This window comes from Balaenoptera borealis (assembly GCF_965194805.1).
Source record: "Balaenoptera borealis genome assembly, chromosome: 14".
Taxonomy (NCBI): domain Eukaryota; kingdom Metazoa; phylum Chordata; class Mammalia; order Artiodactyla; family Balaenopteridae; genus Balaenoptera; species Balaenoptera borealis.
The window spans coordinates 79,311,399-79,332,567 of record NC_138875.1 but is presented as its reverse complement, the minus strand read 5'-3'; the positions used below and the strand labels follow the sequence as shown (position 1 = coordinate 79,332,567).

Genomic DNA, 21,169 nt, shown 5'->3' with positions numbered 1-21,169 from the left:
ATTCAAAGAAGTCACAGAGGCTTAGGACACTGGGCACATTTTAAACACCAGTGAGATTAAGAAGATGAGGTTGAGTTAAAAAAAAAAAAAGTAGCAGCTGTTTCTTGCCTGTGGCGTTTCTAGCTTGTGCACATCATCCCTGTAATATTTCTTCTTCCTTTTTTGTTAATGGCTTGGGGGTTTGAACACTGTTTTGTTCAGCCACATGGGGAAATGTTTAATGAATCCTTGTGAATATTCATTAAATGCTGTTAATATTTTCTGGTGGGGGAGGCCCTGCTGCCTGTCCGGCGGGTCTTGGAACCATGGCAGGGAAGCCGCCCACCATTTGATTGCTGTTACTTGTTTTCCATTTCGATTGCCCTATTTTCTGAGACCTCAGGTGGTTTGCAGGGGCCAAGGGTGGAGGCAGAGCTGGCTTCCTTGCCTCCTCTCCCCAGACTCACAAGGAGTTTTAGAGAGGGGTGGTGTGGAGTTAAAGATGACTATACCCTACCTCGCAGCGACCACACTCCTTGGTATGTACCTCCAAGAAACCCTCACACGTGCACAAAGAAATATGCAGGGAATGCTCCGGCAGCACCGCTTGCGACAGCAACAAAGAGAGAAACCACACAAATGTCCCTAACGGGAGGATGGGTGGATTTAGAATATTCCTACTAATGGATTACTATGATACAGGAGTGAAAATGAATGACCAGGGCTGTGTATTACGGTTGAGTCTTTTTTATTGAGATGTAATTCACACATCAATGCAGTGGTGTTTAGGATATTCACAACATTGGGCAACCATCACCACTAAGTCCAGAATATTTTCATTACCTCCAAAGAAACCCCATACCCATTAACAGCCACTCCCCATTCCTCCCCACCTGTAACCCCAGGCCACCCCTAATCTGCTTCCTGCCTCTATGGATTTGCCTATTCTGGACATCTCATATAAATGGAATCATACAACATATGGTCTTTTGGGACTGGCTTTTTTCATTTAGCATAATGTTTTCAAGGTTTGTCCACTTTGTATCACATAACAGTATTTCATTCCTTTTTATGGCTGAATAATATTCCGTTGTACGGATAGATCACTTTTGTTTATCCATCAGTTGATGGACATTTGGGTTGTTTCTACATTTTCACTCTTATGAGTAAGGCTGCTAAGAACATTCACATGCAAGTTTTTGTGTAGACATTTGTTTTAATAATCTTTTTAAAAAATATTTATTATTTATTTTGGCTGCTCTGGGTCTTAGTTGCAGGATGTGGACTTATTATTTGTGGCATGTGGACTCATAGTTGCGGCATGCAGGAGGGATCTAGTTCCCTGACCAGGGATCGAACCCAGGCCCCCTGCATTGGGAGTGCAGAATCTTACCCACTGGACCACCAGGGAAGTCCCTATTTTAATAATCTTGAGTATATACCTAGGAGTGGAATTGCTAGGTCATAAGGCAATTCCTCGTTTAACTTTTTGAGAAACTGCCAGATTGTTTTCCAAAGTGGCCGCACTATTTTACATTCCTACCAGCAATGTCTGAGGGTTCCAGTTTCTTCACACCCTCACATGGTTGAATCTGACAGACATAATGTAGAGAAAAAAACAAGTTTCAGAAGAATCTGTTCAGTATGACCCCATTTCTACAAAGTTTAGAAACATACAAAATAATACCATAGATTACGCAGAGCTACACTATGTGCAGTTAAAATACAAAGAAAGTGATGGGCATGGAAAACACTGAAATGTGGATAATGCTTCGCACTGGGGGTGAGGAGACCAATTCGATCAGGTGTGTGAACATATGGGCCTTCCATTACATGGGTGTTGTTTTATTTCTTAAGCTAGGTGCTGTTCATGGGAATTTTGAATTATTCTTTATACTTTGTAATATATTTTTCATATTTCCTCATAATGTATTATTTTTACATTTATTTTTAGGTAGGACATATTTTAGAGGTATGCCTATCTTTTTTTTTTTTAATTTCTTTCTTTCTTTCTTTAGTCTGCGCTGGGTCTTAGTTGTGGCACTCGGAAGGCCCACTCTATGGGAATCTTATGGAACTGGAGAGTTTCCAGGTTGGAAAATCTTCTGAGGGTTTGGGTCTCCATCCCAGCACACAGTTTCCGCCACCCAAGATGTTAATGTCATAGGGGTATAAAGAATATTGTCTTTGGGATCTTTGTAAGTAAAGAACACCCAACTACAAGTAACTGTAGTGGCTTTAAATCCAAAAATTCTTTGCTACTCCTCCCTTTAAGAACTGGAGCTTAATTTCTCTCCTGTTGAGTGTAAGCTGGTGTACATGACTTGCAACTAGTGAATGGAAAAAGGTAGAAGTGACAATGGGTTATTTTAGAGACTTGGTCATAAAAAGCATTGTGGCTTTTTCCTTTCTCTCTCTTTTGATCACCAATCTTGGGGAAAGCCAGCCACCATATTGCAAGGACACTCAAGCTGTCCTATGGAAAGGCCCATGTGGTGAGGAGCTGAGACCTCCTGCCAATAGCCAAGTGAGTGAACCATCTTGGGGAAGGATCCTCCAGCCCCAGTTGAACCTTCAGATGACTGCAGCCCAGGGCAGCCTCTTAACTGCACTCATGAAAGACCCTGAGCCAGAACCTCCCAGCTAAGCTGCTCCTAGATTCCTGACTCTCCACACTGTGTGAGATAATAAATGTGTGTTGTTTTAAGCTGATACATTTAGTGGTAATTTGTTAAATAGCAATAGATAAGTGATAAGGGATTTATTATCTCACATAGCAAGCCTCTTGAGGGAGAATATTCCAGAGTGGTTAATTCAGTGATACATTGATACCATCAATGACCCACATTTTTTAAAACTCCTCACTCTACCATCTTGAACGTGCTGGTTTTTGTCTTCAAGTTTGTCTCTTCATGATCTCAAAGTGGCTGCCACAGCTCCAGACACCACATCCCTATAGAACTGCACTGAGTGAAAGAGGTAAAAACACTTTTCCCACAAGTGTGCCAATAGATTTCTCCATATGTCTTATTGGTCCAGGCACATCACATACTCCTGCCCAAACCAGGCACTGCCAAGGGGAGTGGAATCACTTTGAATGGCTTGGGCTAAAGCCAAGCACCAGTGGTGGCCATGGAGGCATGCTACTCAGATCTCCCTAATGCAATGAGGGTAGTTATCTGACAGCCTGCAGGTGCTGCACCTTCAGATCTGCTGCAGCATTCATGCAGATACCCTGCTCTCCCCAGGCTGTTCCAGAATAGTAACTGTATTTGGTGGGGGTCCTAGAGCTGGGAAGTTTCTGTCCCATATGGGACTCTAACTCCACATCAGCCCGGCTGAGACTCCCTCAGAGCCGCACTGCAATCTGAGGCTTCTCTTCACCAATCCTTCCTTCCTTCCCCCTATCCTTTCCCATGTGTCAGACCAGCGCTGTGATCTGAAAGCTCCCTGCCTCCTCCTGCTCCCTCCCTCTGTCCTTCACAGGTGGCTCCCTAATACATCTCTCGAGCCAGTCTGTTGTCTTGACGTCTGCTTCCCAGGGGACTCAAATTGCCACATAGCCCCCTGGGTCTAGAAATAGGCTTCATTCCCTACACATGAAGTGGTGTACACACAAACCAAGTCAGGAAAGAGGAATGGCTGTGGGGTAGGTAGCCCGCCGGGCGTGCACGGTATCAGATGAGCACAGACCCCGGCCCCGCTTGGACTGCTCGTGTGGGACCTGAAGCGTTACTAACCTCTCTGGTCTCAGCCGGCTCCTCTGTAAAAAAACACTCAGGATCGTGGACAACTTGAAATAGCATCTGTAAATCTCCTAGCCTATAATAATAACGACAGCTACCATTTGAGTGATTCCTGGTTTAAGGCACTTTATGTGGCTCATTTATTCCTCACAGTTACCCTCTGCGGTGGTGCTATCTGTGGCCCCAAGTCTGAAGCCCAGAGAGGTTAAGCAGTTTGCTGAGTCCCACGTGAGTGAGTGGCAGGGCGGGTATGGAACACGGATGATCCAATCACAGCACTGGTGCTTAGGGGGCTTCGGGCTGTACGGGACACCGTAGGTGCTTGACGCATGCCGGTGCTGGGCTTGATGGCTCCATGACGGCGCAGTTCAGCATGATGATTGCTATCACTGACGGAGCGCTAGCTGTGTGCCGGATGCTTTAAATAAATTACCTCATAGAAATTTCACAGCAGCCTGTTGAGGGAGGGTCTCTGCAGGCCATTTTACAGTCCAGGAAACAGATGCACAGTGAGGAAGGTAAGCGGCTGGGATTCCATCAGGGCAGAATGACCTCAGTGTCCACAAGCAACCCCTGCACTGCCTCCTGGAAAGAACCGGAGCTTTCACAAAAGGGTGGGCCTGGTTGGAATCCCAGCTCTACCTGTGAGCCCTGTGACATCGGGCAAGTTACTTAATATCACCAAGCCTCTGTTTCCCCACCTCTTAAACTGGAGATAAATAACACCTAACTCAAAAGTTTTTTGTTTTCTTTTTCTTTTTTTGCTAGATTTAAATGAGAAGACATCTTTAAAGCTAGGACAGTGTCTATTACCCGAGGAGGCTCTTAATTAATCATCACAGAATTCCAGGCATTGTTGACATTTATCTCGGATTCTTGTCTTCACAGAAATCATAAATCTGGTTCTGATTATCACCTCACGCACAGGTTCTTCCCAAGGATTCTCAGTCTTATTCTTTTATCTATTCTCTAAAATATCCAATTTATAAAACTTTGACTTACAACTCCTTTAGAAGCCCAGCTGGTGTGTAAAATGATGCATTCTGTGGCACCGCAAAGAGCACAGGCCCCCAGGGACCCAGCCAAGAATGGGATCCTCAGTTCTTTGGTACAATAAAGGATCCTTTTCTAAAACGAGTAATACCAGCTCACGTGTTTGTGGGGACAATCCAGATTTTCCTGTTTAAAGCAGAGCCCCCATCATCTCATTCCCACAGGGAAGGCCGGTAGAATAAAAGGCGAATGGCGACACCTCCAGCTGTCTTTAGAACTCCTCACAGATCACAGGGCTGTGGCAGTCGCCCCTCACTCAGTTTCCTCATCTGTAAAATGGGCATGATATTTGCATTCTACAGTATCCTACACCCAGCAGGCGTGTAAAGGGACTTGGTGCCGTGAATGTTTGTAGAACTGGATTTAGTCATTCACATCACTCAGCAAGGGGTTGTTGTCATTCACACACATCACTTAACAAGAGTTTGTTGAGCAATTTCTTGGATCCAAAAGAAAGATAAGATGGGATTGCTGCCCTTCGAGAGGGTTACTATTCGAGGGACATCGGGAAGACACTTTATTTAAACCCGTGCCTTCTCTCTTCGCACACTCAACCATTCCATGTTTTAATGTTACTTGGAATTTCAAAATAAATGAAACATGGCCAGGAAAAAAAGAAAACAATTAAAACAATACACACTCTAAGAGATGAAAATAAATGTCCACAATTAGAATTTGTACCCGAATGTTCATAGCAGCACTATTCACAATAGCCAAAAGGTGGAAACAACCCAAATGGCCATCAGTGGACGATTGGATAAACCAGATGTGGTCTATCCATACAATGGAATATTATTCAACCATAAAAAGGAAGGAAGGACCAATTCACACCACCACAAATATTAACCTTGAAAACATTATGCTAAGTGAAAGAAGCCAGTCCCAAAATATCCTGGATTGTATGATTTTGTTCACACAAAAGTCCAGAATAGCGAAATCTATAGAGACAGAAAGTAGATCAGTGGTTACTTAGAGATGAAGGCAGGGAAGCGGGCTTGGAGATTGGAGAGTTAAAATAACAACAACAGCAACAATAATAATGATAAATATTGACTTTGCATGTCCATCACCCTCTCCCATCTACCAAGACACTTGCCCCCAGAAACAACCATTGAGTAGAAATGCATGTCCCCAAACTTGTGAGTGTCATAGGAGGTACTGGAGGAGTGTGGGCTGAGAGTATGGAGGAAGCCTTGGAGAGGAGGCGGGACTGAAGGAAAGGTAACATAGTCCCCTGAGAGGGAGAGGGCAGGGGGTGGGGCCTTGGGGGAGGAGCACTGGGAGCCCATCCCAGGAAGGGTTTGGGTCTGGGAGTTACCAGGGTACATTTGGGGGATGTTGAAGAACCTGTTCTGGCTGGAGCAGCAGGGTCATTACAGGAGAAAAATAGTAGGTGGGGTCAGAGTGCTGGAAGGATAGGATCATGGGGGTCCTTGGGTGACCATGGCTTTTGAGCCGGGGGCTAATGATTTAAGAGGCAATGAGGCTGTGCTTATGCCCAAAAGTCTTTACACACACACACACACACACACACACACACACACCCCAGCAGCAACAGCAGCTCAAGTCCCAGGGCTCAGATACTCAAGCCTTTTTGAAGGAAGCAACCAATAGCCTAACCCAGGGTGGGGAGTCCTCAGGGATCCATTTCCAGGACGTCCTATCTTCAGAATCAGGCAAAAAGATTAAACTCAGACCAAACAGCTCCATCTGGACCCGCAGCACCAATAAATTCCACCTCAACCCCCAACCCCAGGAATTGGGCCCCCAATCTGGTCCCCCCTGGGGCGGGACCAGACAATGAGTCCTCACCTGGAGGAGGCCTGGGTCTGTGCACTTCCGCCAGCCCCTGCCTCACCCCTGGGGCAGGCGGGAGGAGATCGGCAGGTGCAAGGGATGGGGAATGAACAGGACAGGTGAACTGGGGCACGTGGGGTGGGGGGTGCGCAGGGAGACCCCGGAAGACTAAGGGCAGATGAGGGGAGCGTTAGCGCCCACGGGCCGGATGTGACTGCGGGCTGAGCACTTTCTCCCTCGGCTCGGAGCGCCCGGCTGCTTGAATAACCGTGTTAATCTGTGCGCATCCCGATGGGGGAGCCCGTAGACTCCATCTGTAATCAGGTCGCTACTCTCATTTAGAGGGTTTAATGTACCGTCGTTCATAGTGGGACACGCAGTGTCAGCCCATCAGCCGCTCAAAGGAGCTGCTTTTCTGTCTCCTCCACCCCTTTCCCTCCACCTCTGCCCACGAATCTCAACTGGACCCTGGTCTGTTGCCCCAACCTGCCACACGGCTGTCACTCTCTCCTCTGAGATGTCCTCCCCTGCAGTGCTACGGGGATGGTCCTAAGGTGCAAATCTGCCCCTACTTCAAACCCTTCCTGTCTCCATGCCCCACTTGGACCTTACCCAGCCCACCGCCATGGCGTCATCGCCTGCGTCATCTTCCCCAGCTACGCACCAAGTGCGCAGCATGCAGCAGACACCCTGCCTCCTCTGTGCTTTGTGGTGGGAGCCATCCTGTGCACTGTCAGATGCTGAGCTGCATCCCTGGCCTGCACCTACTAAATGCCAGTAGCACCCTCCACCCCAGTTGTGGCAACCAGAGATGTCTCCAGATATTGCCAGATTTCCCAGGGGGCCCGAGCACCCCCCGCTGAGAATCACTGCTCTGTAGGCATATACAGAAGGCCAGGACCACCTGCTCTCAAGCCAGACAGGCCTGGATCCACCCCTTTGCCCTCCGAGCTACACAGCACTGGGCAAGTCACCTTAAATGAAGACAAAATGGTTCCTCTCTTGTAGGATTGGGTGACTGTCAAATGAGGTGATCCACGAAAACAGCTGCACAGCCAGCACGTAATAAACGCTGGCTGGTGCTAGTATGCCCTGCTTTGTTTAGTTCCGTATTCCTGGCATCACCTTTCTCCCCCTTCTGTTGGCCAGCAAACTGTGTTTGTTCTTCAAGATTCAGCTCGCCCATCAGCTCCTCCAAGAAGCCCCTCTCAACCTCTCCCAAATCCTGGACATTTCTCCTCCCCCACAGCGTGTCCCACCTTGTACTGAAGTTGTGTGTTTAAGAGTCTGTCTCCCGCACCTGCCTGTGATCCCTTAGGAGCAGAGGTCTTTAACCCCAGCCCCTGCGTTCATGCTTAGCTTTTGTTGGGATGGAAAAGTGCATGTCGGTGAATGTCTCTGTCAATCTGATCCGCAGAGATTGAAAGCCCGTGTGTCTGGCCCGGGTTAGGTACAGTGGGCTGTAGTCACCACAAAGAAGGCTGGAAGCTCATTAGCTCAGAGCATGTCACCCACATCCTTGACCTCATCAGTTTAAGGCAGGGATGATGCAGATAAGGTACCCTGTCTCCAGGTCTCAAACCCGATCTCTGTGGCTCACAGAGTCAGCTGACTCTGAGAATCTCAGTTTTCCCATCTGTGTAATGGCAATCATCACAGCTACCTCCCAGGGTTACTTAGAGGACAGAGGTGATGCACCCTGAGCAGTTTGCTCACGATAAAGACATGCATTAGACAGCAGGCGAGCAAACCTAGCAGAGGAAAAGGATTCATAGAGCACATTTCTTTACTAGAGAAGACCAACCAGGGGTGGCAGTGGTGGATGGTATGTTTCCACATCAGGGAGAGTTTCCTCTCCTTTGTTTGTGGTCTTAATCTAAGAGATGTATGGGACACACAGCTTTTTTTCCTGTTGAGATGTACAGAAAGGTCTCTGTGTCCACGAAGGACAGAAGCAAAAGAAAGCCGCTTAAGTCGTAGCAGCCGATATCTAGCTTGGAATCCAGGAAGAATTAATTGATAACAAGGGTCATTAATCCCCAGAGCAGGATGCCACCAGCACAGATAATAGAATTTCAATTACTGGAGGGTTTCTTGTCTATTAAAGCCCTCCTGTTTCTACAAGGCAGTGTTTAACTACCAGAGCCCCCAGGACACCCTCCCTGCCACATCACTGCAGACCATTCTTGGTGTCCTTTGACCTCTAGAAGAGCTAACTGCCTCTGTTCTGTCTTGTCGTGTGTGTGTGTGTGGAGGGGTGTGTGTGTGTGTGTGTGTGTGTGTGTGTGTGTGTAGAGAAAGAGAAAGAGAGTCCCAACTAGATCCTACCTTGCAGTAGCTTCTTTTTTTTTTTTTTTAAACATCTTTATTGAAGTATAATTGCCTTACAATGGTGTGTTAGCTTCTGCTTTATAACAAAGTGAATCAGTTATACATATACAATATGTTCCCATTTCTCTTCCCTCATGCATCTCCCTCCCTCCCACCCTCCCCATCCCACCCCTCTAGGTGGTCACAAAGCACCGAGCTGATCTCCCTGTGCTATGCGGCTGCTTCCCACTAGTTATCTATTTTACATTTGGTAGTGTATATATGTCCATGACACTCTCTTACCCTGTCACATCTCACCCCACCCCCTCCCCATATCCTCAAGTCCATTCTCTAGTAGGTCTGTGTCTTTATTCCCGTCTTGCCACTAGGTTCTTCATGGCCTTTTTTTTTTTTTTCCTTAGATTCCGTATATATGTGTTAGCATACTGTATTTGTTTTTCTCTTTCTGACTTACTTCACTCTGTATGACAGACTCTAACTCCATCCACCTCATTACAGGTACCTCCATTTCATTTCTTTTTATGGCTGAGTAATATTCCAATGTATATATGTGCCACATCTTCTTTATCCATTCATCTGTCGATGGACATTTAGGTTGCTTCCATGTCCTGGCTATTGTAAATAGAGCTGCAATGAACATTTTGGTACATGACTCTTTTTGACCTATGGTTTTCTCAGGGTATATGCCCAGTATTGGGATTGCTGGGTCGTATGGTAGTTCTATTTGTAGTTTTTTAAGGAACCTCCATACTGTTCTCCATAGTGGCTGTATCAATTTACATTCCCACCAACAGTGCAAGAGTGTTCCCTTTCCTCCACACCCTCTCCAGCATTTATTGTTTCTAGATTTTTTGATGATGGCCATTCTGACCGGTGTGAGATGATATCTCATTGTAGTTTTGATTTGCATTTCTCTAATGATTAATGATGTTGAGCATTCTTTCATGTGTCTGTAGGCCATCTGTATATCTTCTTTGGAGAAATGTCTATTTAGGTCTTCTGCCCATTTTTGGATTGGGTTGTTCATTTTTTTGTTATTGAGTTGCAGTAGCTTCTTTACTAAAATGCCTTTGGAAGGTATTCAAACAATATCATTCCTCTTACAATTAAAAAAAAGTTTTAAAATTGCACAGATAACCCATATTCATTGTAGAAAAATCAGAAAAATCCTGACAAGCCACAAGAGACAAAAACAATCACCCATAACCCCTATACCCAGAAAGACCCAGTGTTAACATCTTTCCATGGTTCTTTGTTTGTTTTTCAAGTTCAGCCAATTGCATGAATGCATGCAAACTATTCAAGACGAGTTAGGATATAAAAAATACCCCTTTTCCTTCTTCCCCAGTCCCTCCCCACAGAGGTCACTGCTATTAACTGTTTGGTGTGAACTTGTCCACTGTCTTGTTTTTTGTAGACATGCATGTATGTATAGATAGATACGTAATATTTTTTAAAACATACACAGGATCGTGCTATGTGTATGTTTCTCTGATTTGCTTTTTTTGTCACCTGACAATGTGTCTTGGAGAGCTTTCTGTACCCACTCATTCAGATCTTCCTTATTCTCTTTGACAACTGGATAACATGCCATTGCATTAACAAACTGTGATTTATAGACCCACTCCCCTCCTGATGGGCACTTAGGTGCTTCCAATTTGTCACTAATGCAAAGTGTATGTCTTTGTCCACATGTGCAAGCATTTTTTTGTGGGAAAGAGTCATAGAAATGAAATTATAGATCACTTGATTTAAATGTTGGTAGACATTATCAAGTGCCTTTCCAAAATGACTGTCCCAAATTATACCTCTCCTTACGGTGCATGAGAAAGTTTGATCCCCCATGCCCTTGGCACCACTGGAAATTATCAGTCTTTTTTTCTTTTTTGGTCAATTTCCTGGGTAAACACATCATCTTCATGTGCATTTCCCTGATTACTATGAAGCTAGGCATCTTTTCATACGTTTATTGGCCATCAGCCTTCTTTCTGTACATATGCAGCCATATACACTTTTTAGATGTATTACATTGCTTCCTTGTAATCTGCCTTTTTTCTGCACGGTACAGGAAGGACATCTTTCTATGTCAGCACACGCACTTTTGCATCATTCGTAGTGCCTACATGCGTCAGTACCACACTTTTCAATCAGTTCTTTATTGTTGGGCATTCAAGTAGGTCCCCATCTTTTGCTGTTTTTGCCAAAACTGTGGTGAATATCATTACAGCTAAGTGACACATTGAACACTCTCTGATTTCCTTGGGATGAATCCCTAGGAGTGGAATTGCTGGTCAAGGGACACACATATTTTAAGGCTATTGCTACTTATTGCCAAAGTGCTCCCCAGAACAGCTGGCTGGCAGGTCTGCTTTCCCACCAGAAGTTCATGAGAGTGTCCTTAACCAGACATGGCCAAATGTCCCCTGGTGGGGAAAAGTCACCCCCAGTTGAGACCCACTTATTTAGAGACAGAATGATTTCAATGCCCAGGCAGCTCTAGACAAATATTCCTTTTATTCCCTCCTATGGTCTGACTCAGTGGTTCTCAAACCTGAGTGGTTTATATACAATACCATATATACCCTACTTTATGGGCGGGGAATCTTCAAGGATAAATTGACTTAACACCAAATTTAACACCACCAGTCTCCTGAAGAGCCCTGCAGTGGTCACAAAGGTCTTTCCAGCACAGAATCTCTCTCACACCCAGGCTTCTTCTGTGAGGTCAATGATGACAACTGCCATTATTGAACATCTCCCATGGCGTCGGTCCATCCCACTGCATCCTCACGCTGACTCTGTGAGGTAGGCACTATTACTGTCCCATTTCACAGAGGAGACACTGAGGCTCACAAAGCTTAAATAACTTGCCCCACATTACACAGTTAGTAAATGGCGAGGGCATTTGACCCTAAGTTGTAGTGCTTTTCAATAAAAAGCGTGCACCAGTGGGTAAAGAAAATATCTGTAACCAGCTCTTGTTTACTGATTGACATTTCTGCCTTTGTGATTCTAAATCAAATAGGTGAAAAGTAAAAAATGCAGCCTCCGTGGCTCCTTGCTTTTGTCTTCAAGGGGGCAGGGGTTGGGATATCCTGAGCTATGGGCATCCAAACCCAAGATTCTGAGTGTTGTTGGAATAATTTCCGCTGTAGGGTTGTGTTAGCTGTTTACACCAGTAGAGTTGTCATTTGGCGTCTGGGAATGATTCTTCTTTTGTAACTTAAAAGAATTTTTTTTTTTTTTTTTTTTTGCAGTTGAGGAAACCACCCCTTACCCTCCTCCTTCACCTCCAGAAAGACTTTTGACCCTAATAAAAGCTAAGCCCTTTGAGCTCCTTGGAGGAAGGTGTGCCTGGAAAGCCAAGGGTGTGATTAGATCAGCCAGGATCTTCCTGTTCTGACCAAAGGAACCAATTAGATGATCTAATGGGAAACATTTTTGTCATCCAGAAATTACATGATGCTGTAAAGCTGCCCACTATTATGTACCCTTGATAATAATAATGTCTCCTTCCAGGGTCATGTAACAAAATGTAATAAACTCTTCTGACAGCCTTGGTGTTAATGGCCCTGTACCCATTTGGCTGCTGGTTAGAGTGAGGCAAAGAAACACCAGGGGCCTGGCTCACCTTGCCTCAGCGGGGAGACTTGTCCAGTGGGCTCAATGAAAGCAGGAATCATATTTCTATGCCGTCAATCTGAAATTCCAGCTACAGCAGAATTTCCCCAAAGTGTTTTGGGGGAAAAGTAGTGTTTTGGGGAACACTAGTCTCAGAAGAAATTCTGTGGGGAGCTTGGAAAATGCTCATTTCTAGTCTTTCATTGGATTTTCTTATGTACATTAGCATATTAAAGACTCTGAGAAGCCCTGCAGTAAAGGCATCTCTTTAATTGTTATTAACCAGATAGTTCCAAAACTTATTTGACCGCAGAATCTTGCACATATTCCTTAACACCCCCTGGATGCCCTTCTGGTAATTCTGTGTTTGAGATATTTAAATGGTCTCTGTTGTCCCAAAAACTTTTGCAGAGAGGACCTGTAGTCAGGGATAAAGGAAGCAGAGGCCATCATTGGAGGATGGGCTTGGTGATCAGGATAGCAAGACAGCTTCTGGGGAATCTTTCCCACGTTTCACAAATGCCCTAGGTCTCTGAAACTGAAGGCCCCCAGACCTTAAGAATGCCCTTGCCCGTGCCAGGTCAGATACAGTTTCACCATTGGCATATGTCAGTATTTTCCAACCATTTTTAAACTGGGGCAGAATTGTTGCCTGCTGCTGAAATCAATGGGAGTGTGACCTTGGGGACAGTGTTGGGTTGAACTGAGGAGGATCCCAAGTAGGGAATGAAGATGAAGCCAAGAAAACAAGGAGTGATGTTGCCCCCCAGGAGCGGTACGCAAGCTTAGGACTCAAGTGAGGAGCCTCTGAAATGCTCCTTGAGATCATGCCAGATGGGCATTGATGGCATGAAAGGAACCAAATGTCACCTACACCAAGGCAATATGGCAGCAGGGATGTCTAGTGTCTGTATGTCTACACGCCTCCTTCCACGACCATCTAAGGCAGCTGAAAAATTCAGCCAAGTGACGTTAACTGGAAGGAGATGAATGGGGGAAGGCGGGACAGACAGAGATGGAGACAGAAAATGAGACAGGAATGAGGCTGGTACAATGATGATGACCATAGTGTCCTTGGCATTTGCTGTCTCGGAGCCAGCCACCTGTCGGCTCAAACATGTTAGGTGTTGTTTGCCTAGGCAGGCTACAATTTATTAAGCACCTACTCTGTATTGATTCCTGTGCTAAACACGTTCTATATTTTTTTCCCAAGGAGAAGACTAAACACATTGTACATTTTCTCCTATGAGGAAGGCTTTTCATCTCCATTACAGAGATGAGGAAGCCAAGAGACTCAAAGGCTAAGCAATCGGGTAGTGGGGACAGAGCTAGGGTTTGAACTTGGGACTTTCTGAATCTTGAGACTTTCTGTTCTCTTGATCCTGTGCTGCACTGCCTGAGCCATATGGACCAACAGATGCCCCCCTTCCCTCCCTGCATTTTCTTTTACTGAGAGATGACCTACATATGGAAAAGGGCGTGAAACATATATGTCAGTATAAAAATACTTATTAATTATAAATACAATTATAAATACTCATATATCAACCACCTAAGCAAAGAAATAGAACACAGCCAGTGTCTCAGGGACCCCTGTGTGTCTCTCCCAGAGGTATCCACCATCTAAAATCTTTAGATATTTATTTTTAATTGTTTTGCCACATACGTTTACATCCCTAAACTATTTCGTTTTGTTTTGCTTGATTTAGAACTTTATATAAATAGAATCATGCTCATAAATTCTTTTTTTCCCTTGCTTCTTCGTGCTCAACAAAATGGGAGATTCAGACATACTCTTGTCCATAGCGGTAGTTCATTCGTTTTCACTGCTTTGTTGTACTCCATTGTACGAATGTGCAGTAGACCATCCCTTCTACCGCTGATGGACATTTGAGTCATTTCCAGTTTTTGGCAATCATGACAATGATGCATTGTTACATGTCTCTATGAGTGCACACGGTTAAGAGTTTTTCTAGAACATAAACTTGGAGTGGAATTGCTGGGTCATAGACTGTGTGCATTTCAACTTTACTAGATAAGTGGTTGTGCAAGAGCTCCTGTTCCTCCATGTCCTCACCAGCATTTTTTTTTACTATCTCCTATCCTTTCTTCACCATGATCATCTGCCATCTTTATCCTTCACCAATCTGTTCATAAATTTTCAAAGGCAAGTGGAGGAGCCCAGCATATACACTGGCTGTACCTGCACTGGACCCTGTATTTACTGAATCAGAATCGCCAAGGGAGCAGCCCAGGAATCTGTGTTTTTCATAACCTCCCCTAGTGGTCCAGATAATTGAGTGGCCCTAATCTAGCGACCCTGTTATCTAGAGCCTTGACATATTTTTTTATGTCCTGGGGTCCTTATTCCAAACTAAATCTTATGCAGAATGCTGTATATAAAATAGATAAAATCGGAATTGCCCTGCTTGGAGCAGGGAGTGGGAATGGAGGGTCCCATGAAACAGACTGGCTGGCTCTTCACCACACTCAATCCTCTTCCTCCTGTATCAGAGCCAGACTGCATTTCCCAGCCCCCTTTACAGGTAGGTGTAGCCATGTGACAGAACTGACTACATTTCCCAGCCTCCTTTGTGAGTAGGTGAGCTCTAGCCAATGAATGGGAGTGGAAGTGATGGGGCATATCCAGGCCTGGCCCGTAAAACACTGCCCCATCTGTAGGCTAAATGCAGAGGATTCTGAGGCTGAGAGATGGGCAGAGCCAAAAGCTGGAAGGAACTGGGGTCCCCAAAGGATCGTGTGGAAAGCTGCCTGCCAATCAGCAGCATCCATCTGGGATTTCACATAGTAAAAGATAAATGTCTGTTGTGTTAAGTCATAGTTTTTTTTGAGGGGGTGGGTGTCAGTTTGTTACAGCAGCTGGCATTGCCTTAGCCCATCCCTGCTGTTTGCCCCCAGGGCACCTCCATGGACTCTTGGTCCTCTGTGAAGCCATGTGGAAAACCACAGGTATAGATGAAAGGAAACACCACATGCAGTCACAAGGCCTGGGCTTTGAATCTCCATCCCTCCATAAGAGGAGGGAGAGAGGACCCCACCTCCCTCCACTTTTGTATGGATTTAATGAGATAATATATCTGAAAAGCACTCTGGGTGCAGTGAAAGGCATTTCAGATGTGAGTTATATTTAGTTATTGATACTGTGTTTCTGCATGTGTTTCTTTCACTACATCCGCAGCCAAGCCTCTCTCCAGTGGCTACTCCACAGAAACTGGAGAAGCATTAATGCAGTAAATCTCGAAACTCGCCCCTTGCTCCCTACTCCAGGCAAGGCTGGGCCGTGGTCCCCAGAGCAGCTGACCCTGAGCATAATGCAAATGCTGCGTTCTGTCGGGCTATTTTAAGGCAAGCAAGGAATAAGGCTCCCACTATCCCCATAAGAAATAGACATCATTCCCTATTCTCTAATTTCCTTTTGATTAAAAAAAATCAGCCTATCTGAAAACTATCTGCTATCTCTCCTTATGCTGAGAGATGAGAATTATAAAAAAAAAAAAAAGTCAAATATGCTTTCTGGCCTTTCAGAGTCACAGGGACCATTTAGGACTCTTTGCTGTGAGAGTTGTGTGGATGCTTCTGGTGAATGATGAGGGTTTGGGAATCCGATTATCTTAGTTCTCTGGGCTGGAGAAAGAGGCGGGTTTAAATTCCTCTGAAATGTGTGATGGAGGTCGTAGCCTCCAAATTAGCCAAGCCCTGTCTGATGGCTGAAGGAAATAGAAGAGGGGCAGTCTCTGCTTTTCTTCTGGCCCCCAAACCTTGACCCAGACCCCTTATCTTCTCTCACTTCCCTCCTTTCACTCAATCCGTCTCCAAGGTGGTCACATGCCCATTCATAGATCAGCACCTAGTAGGGCGGACAGTTCCCATTCTTGCAGGCATACCTGCAGCCCCTTCTGTGTGCCGGGCACCGTGCACAGCCCTGAGCACATATTCCTGTGGACGAAGCCCTGTTTGCCACTCTCAACCACAGCAGGCTTTCTAACTGGGGTCCAGTCCACCGTCCCCTCTTCCGCTCTGTCAGACCAAAGCAGAGAAAGCCAGGTCTTCTCACTCATAACAAAATATGTATTACTTTCCTAGAGCTCCCATAACAAACTGCCACAAGTTGGGTGGCTTAAAACAATAGAAATGTATTCTCTCATAGTTCTGGAGGCCAGAAGTCTGAAATCAAGGTGTCAGTAGGATGGGTTCCTTCTGGAGGCTCTGAGGGAGAATCTGTTCCACATCTCTCTCGTAGCTTCTGGTGGCTGCCAGCAGTCCTTGGCGCTCCCTGTCTTGTCACCACGTCACTCCAGTCTGCCTCCATAGTCACATCGCCTTCCTCTCCTTTTGTCTCTGTGTCCTCTCCTCTTTTATAAGACGCCACTCATTGGATTTAGGGCCCGCCGTAAACCTAGGATGATTTAATCTTGAGATCCTTAACTAATTACATCTGCAAAGATTCTATTTCCAAATAAGGTCACATTCTGAGATGCCAGGTAGACATGAATTTGGGGGGGGACACTATTAAACCCACTACGCACTCTGGACTCGCACAATTCACATCTATCCCACAATGCAGAATACTTTCACCCTACCCCAACATCTGGAAATGGAGGGATGGACACTGGAAAATGGGGGTGATTATAAAACCTCTCACAAAGTGCCATTTGGACAGTAAAATAAGTCATTAACAGGCTTAGCACAGTGCGTGACTGATAAAGAAAGAAATGCACTGATGAAAGGTAGTAGTAGAAGTATTTGTACATACCGTGATGATGTACAACTGGATAGATTTTCCCAAGGCACTGTTTTTTTGTTTGTTTGTTTGTTTGTTTAATCACTGTCTTCCTTAAAAACAAACAAGGTTTCCCATTGCCTGCAGAACAAAGTCTGAGCTTGTTCGTTTAGTTAGTAAGGGCTTTGCAATTGGTCCTCCATCAGAGTTACCTCTCTCTCTCACCTCTTACCCCCAAGCCCAACTGATAACCTGAATTCTCCCAGTTTTTTCTTTGTGTCCTGTCTACTCGCTTCTACCAAAATCCTCCCGCGTCTGCTTGGCAGTGCCTCCTGAAAGCCTTCTGTTCCCAGTGAAGTCTGCCTCTGCTGGGCTCACGTGGCCCGTACAGGTGCTCACTTGGGCCACTGACTCCGACCTGTGATTCTTTTTCCACATGTTCATTTCTCTGCTCCACCGCAGACCATGGCTTCATGAAGGCAGGGACTGTGTTTCTGCACGAGGACGCTGTGCCACAGAGGAAAGCCCGTGGGCTCTGGTCTCACAGCTCTGCCTTTAGGCAAGAAACATTAACATCTCTGCACCTCAGTTTCCGAATCTATAAAGTAGGGGTCATTCTGTCTCCCTGTTAGGGTTCTTGGGGAGTTAAGCAAAGCAACGCAGGTAAAGTGCCTGGTACCTACGTAAGCAGTCAGTAAGTTCCCATCCACAGATGTGTGTTACCCGCTGCATCTGGTACATGATAGGTTTGTACCAGATGGGGGCTTTGTAAATGTTTGTGGGTGATGGTGAGCATTGAGAGGAAAGGACACATTCTGGCATAAATTAGTGCATACATTTTTAACCAAAACAACAACAACAGCAACATGTACCAGGCAAGGTGCTAATGCTTTCCATGCATCGTTATTTAATCCTCCCATATTACCAAGAAACGTATGGCACATACAGTGCCCAGTAGAGGTCCTGCTATGTTATAGAAGTCAATAAAGGCAGCCCTGGGAAAAACCATCCTGGCCAAGATTCAATGGGGATGTGCCCCTAACTTTATGCCCCCCTCCATCCTTCAAAGTTATCTGGCGGCCCCACAACCACCAAAGTTCCCTCCCTGTCCCCATCCCCAGTGTGCCCTAGCGAAGTGCACTTGTCACCGAGGTCTTCCAGGGGCCAGAGATCTGACCCGGGCGCTGGGGGAAATGTATGGGAAAGGGGGGTGCAGGAAGAGCCTCTGAGAAATGGATGGGCGCTATTCCCATGGTGACTTGAAAATGTTTATGAGGCAGATGCTATGGGGTGGGGGGCAGGGAAGTTGAGACACGTGATCAAGGAGGCAGCACCAACCAACACAAACGGAGTAACAATTCCTTCTCTTCCTCTGGGGTTCTATAATTGCACAAAGTACTTTCCGGTGGAGGGCAAGGGAAGTACAACACTCTGGCCAAGCCTGGAGCTTGCCAGCCTTTGGGTTCCAAATTTGGAATGTGGGCGGGGCAACTTTTTAAAACAATCCCAGCTGCCTGCAAGGTTGGCGCCGGAGTCCTTCCTAGGAAACGTATTTTCACAGCAGCCTGCAGGAGTCAGAAACAGGCTGCCTCGGAGCCCATGAAGGTCAAATATAGGAAGTTCAGGCCACGGCAGGCCAGCCAGAGGGAAGGCAGCGGCAGAGACGGCTGGGGCCAAGTGGTGCCTTTTGCATCCTTCAGATGGCCACCTGTGAGTCAACTTGCTGATAATGGCCCAGCTATGATTCTCAACATTAATATTTACAGCCGGCAGTGTTTGCACACCTTGTACAAATGCCCCAAACAGCAGACCTTGTACTGTGCATGCAAAGGAAAATTATCACCTTGGATTTGAATAGCTCCTCTTCCCTGGGCAGCTCCAAGGATATGATTTAGTAAATTGTTCCGAGGACATAGAAAATACAGAAGGTAGAGCTGCTCCCTTACTACAGAATAATCCAGCTCAGAGTTCAGTCTCTGGAGAAACGTAAGTGTGAGTTTGAATCCCCTCTCTGCTCACAGAGCTGCTGCTGGTCCATCCATCACCACTGTGGGAATTAGGAAAGGATGCCCATCCTTCAAAAGGACACCACTGAGTCCCCCACCCACCCCCTATTTGACCTTGACTAAGTCCTTTATCCTCCCTGAGCCTCAGTCTCCTCATCTGTGAAATGGGGATAATAACATCAAGTCTGGCATAGCTCCTAGTTGGAGGCCAGTAAATAATAGTTCATATCAGCTGAGTGCTTGCCCTCTGCCAGGCCTCTGGTCTCTGCTGTCTATATGCACTGTCTCATTTAGTCCTCACGACAACCTTGAGTGTGAGCAACATTATCGTCAAGAGTTCATAGATGGGGAGGGGAGGAGAGGAACTCCCCTCAATACTTCAGTCCCTCGGGCTGGATTTACCCACCTTCCTCTTTGAATGTGGCTTCATCATAGAGAGAGATTGCAATCATACCATCTTTTCTGAAGTCCAGTGATACAACCCAGTGACCAGGTGTAAACTGGCATTTCCAGTTAAGAGTCACCTTGACTCAATAGGGCCATCAGGTAAATCAAGCCGTTTCTGTATGTGGATATGTTCAGAAGACATGTTCTGTCCCAGGGTTGCTCCAATGTGGATGGAAAAGACTTGGCTAGTTCGTATCCATAGATGGGTCCCCACCCCTGGGTGCAGCACCACTAGCCTGGCCAGGTTTCATACTTTGAGCTTCACCTGAAGTTCCCACTTTGATCCCTGTTACTCTCACTCTCTTTTGACACACGAGGAAACTAAGGCTCAGAGAGGTGAAGTCAGTTGCCCAGGTCACACAGCAGAGTGGCAGAGCCAGAATTTGAACCCAGATTTCCTGCCTCCAGAGCCCATGATTGTGACCACTTCACTGTACTGCCTTCATCTATACCAGGAAGGCCTTGAAATAGGTCAGGGGGATTTGGGGAAGGGGTTTGGGGGAGTATCTTTTTTTAATAGACTTCATTTTTTAGAACAGCTTATATTTTTGGAAGAATTATGAAGATAATACCAAGAGTTCCTGTATACCCTATACCCAGTTTCCCCTATAATTAATATCTTACATTAGTCTGGTACATTTGTCACAATGAATGAATGAATATTAATACATTATTATTAATTAAAACCCATACTTTATTATTCAGATTTCCTTAGCTTTTCCCTAAGGTCCACTCTCTGTCCCAGGATCCCATCCGGGATACTACATTACATTTAGTCATTGTGTTTCCTTAGCCTCCTCTGGTCTGTGGCAGTTTCTCAGACTTTCCTTGTTTCTGATGACTGTGGCAGTTTTGAGGAGCACTGGTCAGGGATTTTGCTGGATGCCCCGCCCCCCCATTAAAATTTGTCTGATGTTTTTCTCTTGATTAGACCGGGGTCATAGGTATTAGGGAGGAAGACCACAGAGGTAAAGTGCCATGCTTCTCACATCACATAAAGAGTACACACTATCAACTTGATTTACACTTGATGTTGACCTTGATCACCTGGCTGAGGTAGTGTTTGTCAGGTTTCTGTCCTGTAAAGTTACTCTTTTTCCTCCTGGGGGTTATCTTTTTATCATTTACAATTCACATTCTTTCTAGCTAGGGAATCTTTCTTTGTTTCCACCATATGAAATCTTACTTATAATCACAGCTGACAAGACTCATGGTTGGGGCCGGCTGCATGGGCAGGCGACAGGTGCCATCCCACAGGGCACGCACTTGGGGATTGAGGCTGTGCTGTCACCATCTTGAAATTCTTAATACATTTATCTTTGGATTTCTTTTGTAAGTGGAAGTTGATGGGACAATGCAACATGCACAGAGGGCTTAGAGCCTTGACCTTGGGGTCTTGATCCTGCTGCCTTCCCATCTCCCCAGAATGGATTCTCTCTGCCTGCTCC

The 21,169-nt window shown here is 45.7% G+C and overlaps 1 protein-coding gene across 21 annotated transcripts in view; it reads left to right on the top strand.

The window, feature by feature from the left end:
- The window catches only part of SPRING1 (SREBF pathway regulator in golgi 1), a 319,961-nt gene that overhangs the window by 181,868 nt on the left and 116,924 nt on the right, over window positions 1-21,169 (top strand). For 2 of the 21 annotated variants that reach the window (XM_082355752.1, XM_082355775.1), the window contains one exon: window positions 12,164-12,462. The exons of 17 other annotated variants lie outside the window; for them this stretch is intronic. In XM_082355752.1, coding sequence (XP_082211878.1) covers window positions 12,164-12,309 — 146 coding nt within the window. In that variant the 3' untranslated portion in view covers window positions 12,310-12,462. Of the gene's footprint in view, window positions 1-1,997; window positions 5,863-12,163; window positions 12,463-21,169 lie in introns of those variants that run through there. 2 more of the 21 variants (XM_082355762.1, XM_082355773.1) reach the window with 1 other exon arrangement.